The sequence below is a fragment of the Atta cephalotes genome, assembly GCF_000143395.1.
Source record: "Atta cephalotes unplaced genomic scaffold scaffold00012, whole genome shotgun sequence".
NCBI classification, from domain to species: Eukaryota; Metazoa; Arthropoda; class Insecta; order Hymenoptera; family Formicidae; genus Atta; species Atta cephalotes.
The window spans coordinates 808,339-821,881 of NW_012130076.1; the positions used below are offsets into that span (position 1 = coordinate 808,339).

At 32.6% G+C, this 13,543-nt stretch overlaps 1 protein-coding gene across 1 annotated transcript in view; it reads left to right on the forward strand.

Moving 5' to 3' along the window:
• LOC105617176 (major royal jelly protein 1-like) overlaps positions 1 to 13,543 on the forward strand; it is a 90,427-nt gene that overhangs the window by 34,205 nt on the left and 42,679 nt on the right. The window contains exons 3-4 of the mRNA XM_012198741.1: positions 956 to 1,184; positions 1,946 to 2,245. Of these exons, the coding sequence (XP_012054131.1) occupies positions 956 to 1,184; positions 1,946 to 2,245 (529 nt within the window). The remainder of the gene's footprint in view (positions 1 to 955; positions 1,185 to 1,945; positions 2,246 to 13,543) is intronic.

The window sequence follows — 13,543 nt, forward strand, 5'->3', positions numbered from 1 at the left end:
TATTATATATATAATTAATTCGTCAATTTTGGAAAGATAATATAAAAATTATTTTGGATAAATGAAAATATAAAGAATAATTTTTTCATTATCTCTTTGTAAAAGGAATATGGAAATTTGATTGAATGGAAATTTGTAATTTTATTCTTTTTATTCAGAGAAGAATACATATCTAAGTAGCAACTATATAGATGACAACAAATTTTATATTATATAGAATTAATGTACATAATTAAAAATTATTGCATAGTTATTCGAACTATAAAATATAATTTATTGAACTACGTACATTAATTACATAACGTAAAACTTAAATAGCGGATTCTATATAATTGTTATTATTATCAATTTTTTAAGATTAGAATGTTTTTCAATTTATTGAAAAGATCATGATACTAGAAATATAATTTTTCATGTAAAAATAAGTAGATGCAAAATATAATTTACATACACAATACACAGAAGATTTTTAGTTTTCAAGCCAATTCAAGGATTTAGACAAACATGAGGAGACATAATAATGTCTCCTGTTAAGAGCATAAATAATACTTTAAAAGCTATTTAAATATACTGAAAAAAAATCTCACATAATAAATTACTAAATAAAAAAACATTCTTCCTTTTAAAAAAAGACAATAAAAAAGATTTTTAGTTCTTAAATCAATTCAATAAGAAATGTATAGAGAAATAAATAATACCTTAAAAGCTCTATAATATTTATCTTTAAATATGAAAAAAATCTTTCATTATAAATTATTAAGTACAAATTAAAAAATATCTTTCATGTAAAAGAAAATAATAAAAATTATATATGTTATAGGAAACACACGATATTGAGATCACTCAATTGTTTAAATGAAATATAGTGTAGTCAATAAAAAGACAGTTCGGACACTCCGTATATCGAGTATCGATTTATCATTTATCACCATTATTGCCAACTTTGTTTGCGAAGGTATCCTGGGTCAGGCACAGGGACATCCACATCCTGACGGCGGGAGCGTACACGTACACAAGTGACCAACGATTTCAAGCACTACACAGACAAAATACGGGCCATGGCAACGAATGGTCCGACTGGACCCTCTGCATAAAGTGGGCACAGGAGCGTGACCAGGGAATCTACGAATGTCAGATTTCCACCATACCTATCAAATCGTATCAGTTTCACTTGAACGTCGTTGGTAAGTTCCATATATGTATCGTTAAATCTAATCTCACTCATCGTATTGCGTGCGTTCTACCATTCGATGAAATTCCCAAAAACACTTCTGGTGCGCGTTTCAGCCTCAATCCGTAATATTGGTCCGCGTAATAACGAAGCGGCATGCTCGCTTTTAACTTAAAAAAAAAAATCCATTTCTGCTCGCAACGAGAATTATGATTAATAAAAGAATAGAGAAAAAGAATAAATTGACAGAATAAACATAAAAAATAAACGTTAAAAAATAGACATTATTTGTGACCAAAAATTGATCGATATACTAGAATGTGTAAATTATATATTACAATATAACTCTAGCTTTTATTCATTAAAATATCCAGAAGTTATGAATCAGTAAATTTAACGAAGAAAGGTTACACTTGATGAAAATTCACTTTAACGATAATCTCGGGGCTAAATTTAACTAGAAAAGGCAAACGTCGACAGTGTCATCCTCATTATTTCAATTACCCTGACATACAACTACTTACATAGTATTTATTATGAAATTTCACATCTCATTATTTCTCACGAATCACGAGGGCTTTAAAGATACCTTGTTCTTCTCGTTCGCTAAATATACTGTTCCCAAAAAGCTGTCATGTAAAGATCTTTGAATTTATCCAAGTCGAGATGAATGATCAAGAGGGAATGGGATCGAGCAACATAGAGGCACGGAAGAATGAGGGGAATGGAAGGAAAGGGGTAAGGAAGACGAAAGAAAATTCTTCTTTATCACAGTACCTACAGCGACGATACTGGGCGGCCCTGAGTTGTACGTCGGTGCAGGCAGCACGATAAACCTGACGTGTGCCATACGCTTCAGCTCGGAGCCACCAGCCTACATCTTCTGGTACTACAATGAGAACGTCCTGAGCTACGACAGTCCCAGGGGCGGCGTCTCCGTGATAACCGAGAAGGGTGGCGACGTCACCACCTCCTGGCTTCTCATTCAAACGGCGCAACCCTCGGACTCCGGGGAGTACAGCTGCAAACCCAGTAACGCCAATACGGCGTCCATCAGGGTTCATGTCCTAAATGGTGAGTCTTTGCTCTTACGAATACGTCGGCTTCGTCTTCATCGATGCATTTTACGAGCGACATGAGACAACGATATGTCATATATTTTCAGTAAAGATTCTGCTCGTCATTTCTTCATCAACTGAAGGTTTAATTAAAACTTTTACTTTTCGTATATTTAAAACGGCGAACATTTTTGTCATTTCTTTAAATGAATTGACCGATCGCTGGAATTAATTACATATATACAAAAAGAACTTTGCTGAATATCTAAAAAATTTAGGTAAATACAGATCTGAAAATAATTTTGCTAGACTATCAAAATAATTTTGTAGGAAACTCAAGCATAATGAGCAATGCAGCAAAAAGTTTTAACATTCTAACAACCAGCTTGAGCGTTCTACATAATTATTTTGATGACTCCAACAAAGTTTTCAGATGTATATCTAGCTAAAGAACTTCACACTAATTATATGTAAAACTGAGTCCCGGTGAAACAAATTAGTTTTCACATGTAATGTAATTTATAAATACGTGATAAACAAAAGAGTTACATAAGCATAAGGCTCAATAATGAACAATTTGTAAAGTGTTGTCAAAAATTTGTGTTTATAGATCACTTTTGATACTTCATAGCTCAAAAATGATCTATTATTGAACTTTATGTCTACAACATCTTTTGTTCGTCACACATTATAAGCTAAATTATAGGTATGTGAAAACTAATTCATCTCCTCAAGACCCAATTTTTCATATAATTAGTATGAGATCTTTTTTAGGTATTTCAAAATGATTCTTTCTGTGTACATATATCGTGCATTAAATCTGCGTTGATTAACGAATTTACGTAGATTTTAATTACATTGCTAGAAAGCAATTCGTAATGATGGAAGATTTCCATACCTTTTCATACCGGGCGAACTGTTCCAAATTAGCATCAAAAGTTTAAAGTAATTTCAATTACCAAGTAATAAAAATGTCTAGCTAAATTCTCATTCGCTCTCGACTTTATGGAATTAATATAATTCTGTTCTTCGCGCGACGATTAAGTATCGTGTCGTTTCTAGGCGCCAGAATTCCGAATCGACCTGGCCAATCCGCAAGTTGCAATTTCCGCTCCGAAATGAATTCCCAAAGCGTACCGGCTGTCATCGGATCTTGCTTTGTAGCGTGTGAAATTATTTTATTAGCAATCGCTGTTCCCGCTCAGAAGAGCTTGATGACGTTAACTATTCACATAGTCAGCTCGTAAACTCGAGCCGTTCACGTACACGATCGTTAAAATTATTCAGGTCTGATAGTGAATCGGAAAAGTTTTGTATACACCGAAATGCGCGTATAGTTCCGCTGTTCGCGATCCAAACTAACAATCGAATTTGTAAAAGGAAATATGAGGATATGATAAACAGCACCTTGCGCTAAAGATCTATATATTAGAAAGAACTTTGCTAAAATATTTGAAAAGTTAGATACAGTTCTAAATAATTTTGTTAAACCATCAAAATAATTATAAGATATATTCAAGCTGACACACAGAAAATATACAGTGTTCAAATAATAATTATTCGTTTCAACTATTTTAATATCATAATTCATAATATATCTGTAAATTAAATCCATTATAAGTTTATCATAAATATTAAATTCATTCAAAATATATTCATAATATATATTCTGAACTTAATAAGTTTAATACTTCTATCAATATTATTGAATAAAATCAAGTTCGATTAACTTATAGATATAAAGTCGAATCTTAAATAAAATTTTACAATATTCTTAAAAAAAGTTTTTTTAAATTTGTAATAAGGGTATTTTACGACAATTTAAGACTACTATAAAAAAAAATATGCTTTGTTAAAGATAACAATTAAAAAGAACTGAGTAATCACTTTTCTTAGCAATAGAACGATATTTTTCGAATTTTTTATAATATTACTCGTCATATTTAAGTGCATATAATTATTTAAGTTCATATAATTATTTTAATAATTCAACAAAATTATTTTTAAATGTACTGCATTTAGCTAAATTTTTTAATACTTCTATAAAAGCATTCTTTTCTGTGTATGTATTAATTGCAACAGTCAGTCCGTTGTTCAAATATATATAATAAATATAAAAATTTTTTGTAGTATTATTCATTATGCTTGAGCATCCTACATAATTATTTTAATAGTTCAACAAAATAATTTTTTTAGATTTGTATCTAGCTTTTTAAATACATTTTTAAATACGACAAAACTATTTTTTCCATGTATTCTGCCACATTTTCTTATCTTAGCGGTTTTTTCTTTCCTGATTCTTATGGCTAATTCTTAATTTTTATCATTTTAAAGGTTTTCGGCCTCGTGTACCTGCCTCGTGTATTCGTTGTAATCAGAAAATATCGGTTTAGTCTATGCTCGCAGCTGTCCCTTCCCAGCTTTCGGCCGCATTCGAAACTTGCCGCTCTATCAAACTCTTAGCAATTATGCGGTCGCAAAGTTCGCGCGCGTATATATATATATATATATATATATAAATATATATGCATTGTATATAAACGCCCGCGTTAACAGGGCGCGAATACGAGGTACTGATTCCGCATAATAAGACTCTTCGTCATCCACGACGAACGAAAGTGCTGACGGAGTTCGCGAATGCTTCAATAACCCGGCTTGAATAATTTATTAATGAAGCGCATGCGAGAGACATTGAATTATGCTCGTTATTACGACTTGTTTTTCGCGACAACATCGCGCGAGCACGGATCAAATTTTCCTCGGTATTTTCGTGGATATTCCTATTATACATCTCGTTTAGTGGAATATATGAATTGCGAAATAGAGCGCGAAAATAATCCGGATATATATTGTGTCATGTATAACAAGCGACCATTTTCAAAACGTTATAAAAGTGTAATAGTATATTTTTATTTAAATTATACAATCTCAACTCTTCGGATATATTTCAACGTGAAGAGATATCATTATTCAATGAATTTACTTGTTAATGGAATTAACAAACCTGTCATTGAAAATTTATAAACTTCTGCTACTCTCTATTAAAAATATATATTGTACATGACAGAAAAATATTGTTATTATTTAAAAACTGTGATTCATAACTGATAGTTCATTGAGCATACAAAGAGATTAGTTTGTACATAATAATAAGAAAGAAGAATAGTTAATTTATTATTTTAAATATTTTTTAAATACGTTATTTTTAGATTATAATATAGATATAATATAGATTATAATATAGATTATAATATAGATTATAATATAAATATAATATTTCTAGATAGATATAATATTATAATATAGATATAATATTTCTAGAAAACTTTATATTTTTTATTTGATTATTTATTTATTTAGCAGAATTTAAAAATAAAAAGTATAATTCAAGTTTAGTATATTATATTTACGTAGAATAATAATGTTTTGTTTTTTAATAATGCCAGACTTCAATCAATTTAATTTATTAAATTCCAATTATGGCTATTTGACCTTTCGTTTTAAATTTTAATTCTTACGTTTTGATATTTTCACTAAATCTGCATTAAGCATACGAGTTGTGCATGAATCGCGAAAATTAACTATTTATAAAAATAAAAATTAAGTTTTGTTGTTAACTTTTTAAAATAAATCAAATAAATAAATCAAATAAATAAAAAATGTCTATATGAGTTTCCGCGATTGTTAGTACAATACATAAATAATGTATTTGTAAGGCGACAAAATATAATTTGCAAATAATTATAGACAGAATATATTTGTTAAATTGTAACAAAATTAGTTGCAAACATTTTGATTCTGGATTGAATCTTCTCTAACATTAACAGTATAGAAGTACAAACTCAGTAATAATTTCAACAATCACGGTAGCTCATATAAATATTTTACTTCTTATTTTTATGTTTATTTTGTAACTAATTAAATTGTTTATTATTTTATTCGCGTCAATTATCGCGCTGTATTCATCTCGCTGCTTTTTTATGTTTTAATATCGTGAGTATATAACTTGTTAATGAATTATATACAGTAGAATAACTCAATGTTCAATTTCCGTTATGTTTTGTCGTTCTCAATAATTCAATTACTTTCTTCGAAATATTAGCTGGGAATCCATTGCAGCAATATCGATTAACATGTCTATAATAAAAAAAAAACCTACGATGAGCCGAATAAAATAGTCTGTAAGTACGCGCTCTTAAAATTTTACCATCGAAATCCCGATCTGTCCGTAGAATACGACACCTTAAAAGCTCGCAAAAATTTACAGCTGCCCGCTTGATACCGCCTGAACGGGGCGGAAATTACTCTTCGATTCGCACACGCGTAGAATGGGTGCGCTCGCCTTGGCTGGCGCGACCGATATTCCGCATCGAAAGAAATATATAGGTCCTCCACTTCATGAAAACTTTGCCATTAGCCGCGTATCTCGGAATAATCCTTCGGAGTTCCAGTTACAACGCGTTAAAAACAATTTCAAAAAGTTCGCCTCTATATTCCACCATTTCAGCAAGAGCCGTCGAAAAATCCTTGTGAAATTCATCGCTGTAAGAAATGCGGATAGCGGACAAACAAACGGAGAGATGGACGAAAGTTTCGCGTGGGCACGAAACTTAGAGAATTTACGAGAGCCAGAAAATTCCGCGGACATTACAGGCGGTGGAGACGTCCGGAAATTGTACTTCGATTCGTTTTACGAAGTGACCGATATCCGATAGAATGTCGGATAGAGAGGACGCGCCTAATACGCCGCTTCAGTCTGCTTCAAACTTTTACAATGGGCGAAATCGTCGCGATCAACATTCCCGGCGTGGCGATCGCACGGCCCGGCGGTCCGGCAAATTGCGTGCCGGAAAACAGGATCATTTATCCGAATGTATCGTTCGCAGTTGACATTCATTAAAAAGTTTAGCTGACGCATTCCGCGACGCGAAACGAACGCGCTCACAAGCGAGCGAGTGATTCAATTAATTTCACCAGTCACACCAACGAAGAAACTTTCTTCGCACGATACATGTCACTAGTATTTCAATAACTTTCCATGTGAAAATATCCATAGTGGTACCAGCACGCGCTGCCTAGTAAGCTCTCGTTATCCAGATCATGCCCGGGAACTCCGAGCCGCTTCAACCCTCTCTCTCTCCACCATCCCCGTTTTTGCTTTTCCGGTTCACGTGAAGTAAATTATATTCACTGAATGAGACTTGATAGATTGATGGATGGTTTATTTATTCTCGCGGCATAAATCCCGAAGAACCTTTCGTAATAATGGTTTTACCACGTAACAGAAGCAGGAGTGACGTAATAAAAATGTATAGCTGATTAGTCGAGTTATAGTCAGAAAGATAATATAACACCTGTCATGATGGAAAACGAAGGAAAAAATAGAGAAATATTATATTCTTTAATCTAATCTTTATCTCTTTTTTTTCTTTTCGATAAGTGCGAATTATCGTATAAGAAAAGAACAATTTTACTGAAGTCTAAAAATTTCTAAAATCTAAAAATTTAGTTGTAATAGATGCAGGACTCAAAATAATTTTGTTAAACCATTAAAATAATTACGTAGAAATCTCAAGCATCATGAGGAAGTACAAAAAGTTCTGATATTTTCAACCAATTTGGGAGTCCTACAGAATTATTTCGAAGGTTCAACAAAGTTATTTTCAGATGTCTAACTAAAGGACTTCATATTAATTACATGAAAAATTGAGTCGCGATGAAATGAATTATTAGTCTTCACAATGTGATGACCAAAGAACATCATAGACATGAGATTCAATAAGATAGTTTTTAAATTATGGTGTATCAAAGATGCTCTGTGAATACAAATATAATATATAATATATTGTAATAAACAAAAGATATAAGGCTCAATAATTTTATGAATAATTTTAAAACCATACAATAGTTTCTTAACGATGTAAAATTTATGCTCACAGAACACAAATTTCATTTTTTATTATTGAGTCTTGTATCTATGACATCCTTTGTTCACCATACTATATAAACTCTATATATATATATATATATATATATAATTTATGAAACTATCTCACTACAGCTATGCAGTTACATTATATGAAAACTAAAGCCTGCGGTGCAAGTTTGCGATGTTTGTTTTCCTGCTAGATTACTAGCGTTTTAGTAAATTATTATAATTCCACACAGAACGTAGTATTTCTAGTAATTTACTAAAACGCAATCCAACAAGAAAACAAGCATTGCAAACTTAACTCACTATAGCTATGCAGCTATATTATGTATGAAAACTAACTTCACCGGGATGCAATTTTCTATATGATTAGTGCGGAGTTCTTTTTAGGTATTTTCATAAAACCTTTCCATGTAGAAATGTTAAAATGAGATTTCAGCGCTAAAACACCGCTGCCTTAACCAGAATGTCTTTGTATTACAGGCGAGCGACCAGAAGCGATGCAGACGGGGACCGCGGGGCCGATATTGTCCTCGAGTTGTCTATTGGTATCCCTCATCATTTTGTACATATCCTCGGTGTAAACGAAAATGAAAACAGCGTCAACGGCCGAAGTGGTACGTTCTCTCTGTCTACGCGAACGCGTTTTCACGTGCGTCCAGCAGACGTGATCGCGGGACAATCGCAATTTATACGGGACATAAAAAGATTTCGTGAATGGACTGAGATAGAATGTGTTCAGTTGGCGCATTGCGCATAATTCACGATGCTTTTACCAGAGAAGGAAAAACTGCCAATCAAGGAAAAAATAGCGAATTCCTCTTGTAAGTAGCAGCCCTCGGTTAATTGATTATTACTCCTTACAAAAGGCATCGTGAATTATAATTTATTAGCGAATACGCCAGATTATGTGGTACGTATTATATAACCAGAAAGTGCAAGACACATGACGTTCACGAATACATGCTCCTATAAATCTGATCCTCCTGTTCCCTGACATTGAATGGGACGATGGTATTGAGTTGTTGCTCATCAATCCTATTAAGAAAATGAAGAACACTTATTTCGTTCGTCACTGATTATTAACCTCGCGCTGATCTGCATCGGAATTTAAGACGAAAAACTTGATAATGCGCGTACTTTCGATCGCGATGAAATCGCACACGTTCCCGACACGAACGCAATCGCGTTCGGTGAAGGAGAGTTGTATTTTTCGGTAAAGAAGGTACTTAATTAAGCAAACGTCGATGCTAATGCCGGAAACGCGGGTGCTTCGCGGTAGATCTGGTGCACGAAATCCGCCCTTCTTCGCCCACAAATGGAGAAGACCGTCACCGAGAGGTCGCGGGTCTCCCCTTTTCATCCCCCCACGATAATCCAGGTAATCCGCATCACGAGAAACCGATTTACGAGAAGCGTTAAGGCGAGGAGCGATTGCCTTACGGTTTACGCTTTACGAGCAGTCGAATCATGGGAATGCAAGCTACGTGGATGGGATTCAATGGAAAATAAAACGTGACTGGAGTGCTCGATCCGGCAATTTTCCGTATTTCATAAAATTGCCAGCGTGATAATCGGCTGCGCGCTACTCACATACTCTCCGAGATGCTATCTTCAATCCTGGCGACGTTTCTCGCGATAAATTTCACCGCGATTTGCCGAGTTGGCAACTCGTTCTCTCTCTCTCCGTGATTAGTTTTATATTGCGTTTGGAAATACCTCGAATTTTGACACTTCTCCGAAATCGTGTATTTCAATGTTATAAATCGCATACCATTTTATAGGATTTTGTACTGTAGATTTGTGTGTGATTTGAGAATTGATCGGTTTTATAATTCTTTTTTATAATATTCCGCTTTATATCCGCAAATTCTTACATTCTGATTTCTCTTCTTTTCTAATAGCGCTGTATGATTTCACAGATTTATGTATCAAATAATTGAATAAGTATTTTACTTTTTGTTCTCTATATAATATTTTGGACATATGCTGTTTATCCAATTTAAATTATGGTTTAAAGCAGGCCTATCCAGTTTGAGCTCCGGATTCAGTATGAATAAGAATTCAGGGACCCTAAAGTGTTGATAAGCGTCACTTAGATACAATCAACACTTTACAGTCTCCGAAATCTTAATCACACTGAATTTTTTTGCGTCAATGGCTTTGCGTTTTAGTTCAAATTAGACAGGCCTGGTTTAAAGTCTTTCACTTCTTACCATGTTTTATTATCGTATTATATTTTAATTTACTTTTTACCAAATTGGTGAAGCGTAAATAAAATCGAAACATTTTCGTGTTTTTTCAAAGAATTTAATTTATTAATTATTTCGTAACATTTACTATTGTTCATTTTTGGCTATTATCCTTTTTATTTTTTTTGTTTTTTGTCAAAAACAAAATACTTTAACATTTATTCAAAAAATATATATTTATCGTCACTAAATTAAAAAATTTTAAATTAAACTGGAAGTATTATTTATTTTTACCATAGCATTTTTTCATAACAAAATGTTAAAATTGATATTAATGACTTTACGTAAATTTTGACGTATACAAGATCGAACGAAATATTGATTTTATGTTGTTCGCTTTGTAAATACGTAGTCACTCTCAAATCAATTATATCAATTATAATTATTGATCGAATACACGCATTAGATAGTACTAAGCAATTAATTTGCAGTTATAACGTAAATGTTATATTAAATACATTTCTATATATAGAAATTTCAGAAAATATTCAGTTTAAATTGATATATTAAAGTATGAGTTTTAAGACAGAATGCATTCACATATCGTGAAAAATGCATCAAAATTTGTGTTCATTCGATTCATGATTGAATTATAACGGCATCGAAATTCAATAATTGAATGCAATCAGCATAAACTAATTGTAAGCTTAAGTAGTCTATTGTTACGCACTTGGATTATGGCCTAATTTTCTATCGTTCACGATTAGCCGTTAATTAACGCAGTGTTCAACAGTACAGAGGTAAATTATCGAAATACATTCTAAAACGGAATTTCCTGTTGAAAACATAAAATTAATCGATGTTAATGATTTAATATGTAAACAATACGAAACACGAAAGACATAATTTTTGCCAGTTTCTACTAAACAAATACAAGAAACATAAATTAAAATTTTTTTTATTTTTAAGCACTATTTTAAGCATTTAAGATACAGCTTAGATTAATGAGGCTTTTTTACTACTTAACTTAGTCATGTATTCATACGATCTTATGACACTGTTTATTTTATATGTCTTTAACAAATATGTTTTCTTACACACATTATTATTGTGACAAATATCACCACCAGTGATCGAATTGGTTAAGACATTCGTCACGGAATATAAGGAAACCGAAATTTGCAATCTTAGTTGAAGTGATATTTTTCACAATAATTATTTACAGCTTTTTATGATATTTATCGATATCACATATAATTTTTTGCAACTTTTTAAGATACTTATTAACACCAATAAATCACTTGCCAATTTAATATGTGATATTACTATCCCAGTTCAGTTTAGTTACGTTTCAAGACTGAAAATAATTTCGGTAGTTTGCAGAATTGATTATGTACATAAATTTATATCAAAATATTATTTAAATAAGATTCAAACTGATAAAGCTTTTTCATTACTTAGTCACATTTAAAATATTGGATAAATTTATTAACAGGATATCTATTGTCTTGCTTCCTTACAATATAAATTTTATATATTTTTATTAATAAATATAAAAAATGTTTTATGAAAAAAAAACACGTATAGAAGAAATATTTTAAGAATATTTATTTGATATGTGTATAATGTACATATATTGTGTGCATAAAAAAAAAATCAAATTTAGATGTTAGGAATTACATATATTTATCGTATTGTTATCTGATTGTTTCAATGCAACTAATATGCAAAAAATAATTAGACGTGATGATTGACGTGACACGTGATTATACACCAATGCAGAGTGATTACGAAAAAGAGGTAATAATGCTCGTAGCAAACGCGCGTGTAAAAGTTAATTTTACAATTGCAAATAAATACGAATAAAATGGTTGGATGATTGAATCGGAGCTCACGGCAATTTAATACAATAATCGCCAGTGATTATTGCGAACCGCGCATAAATAATCATTCTGTCAATATAAATGAGCGCTTTAAATTTTGACCATTGATTAGACCAGAAGAATCATATACATTACACAATTATTTTTCTCGATGTATTTTTACCTTCAATTCACAATCAGTTCTGCCTATTAGTTTCGTATTCAATAATTGCCACATTGTATTTTGTATCTAGGAAAACAAAACAAAACAATACACGAAAATGCGCACATACATATATATTAAAAAGTTTGTTAGAAGAACGCAATTCCACTACCATTATTTACTTTTTTAATTTGTGCTAGATGCAATAATTAAATGCTGCTTGCATAATGATATTTCATTAATACGTTGTTATTCTTGTAATAGCTATCTTATTACGTAACATTCTTGACGATTCGGGCTGGATTACCAAGGAGATCGCAAAAAATGATATCTTTTTATATTTCGACTTTAATTACACGCTTAAGCAACACTGCGTAAATTGTTGCTTTAATTAAATTCACAGAGGGAAGATTATACGAGAGATTCACGAGATCAGCGCACGGAAACGGAGCAATGATATCAATGTAACGGTATCGGCGGTAGTTTTCACGTATTGTTTCGTTTACTAGAGAGTGGTTGATCAAACGTCGAGCACTCCTGTCGTCATTTGTCCCATCTAACGATTATATCGTTGAACTAACGGTAGAATCGAGATAGTGATACGGACAAACAGAGCGCGATAGGCAGAGATAGAAAGACGGACGCACGGAGAGAGATTTCACTGTGAGCAAAATATAGACCACACACAGATACACACACAAATACACATATGGACACAAATCAACATGACGCGCGTGTTAACGCGTTTGTTGGACACATGTTGAATTCACCGATCTGTGAAATACAAACACACCGACGACATCTCAGGCACACGCTTCCTATGCAGCTACATACGGATTACGTCTAATGACGATCTTAATCAACGACGAATACATCGATTCAACCTGTTTCGCCCGTTCAAAAGCGAGCGCCCGCGATCGCGTAATCGGCGTTAGCATTGGCGCGTACCAAACGCGAATTTGTACATAATGTCTGTATCATAATTTGCGCGATGTTACACTCACATGCCTTGCGCCTTTCCGCATGGAGGAACTTTAATGCTCGAGCCGATATCTCGTCTTCTCGCTCTTTTTGATGCATTCGCGAGGAATGTGATGTGGAAGAATCATAGATCCAAATTCATAACGAGAGAGAGAGAGAGAGAGAGAGAGAGAGAGAGAGAGAG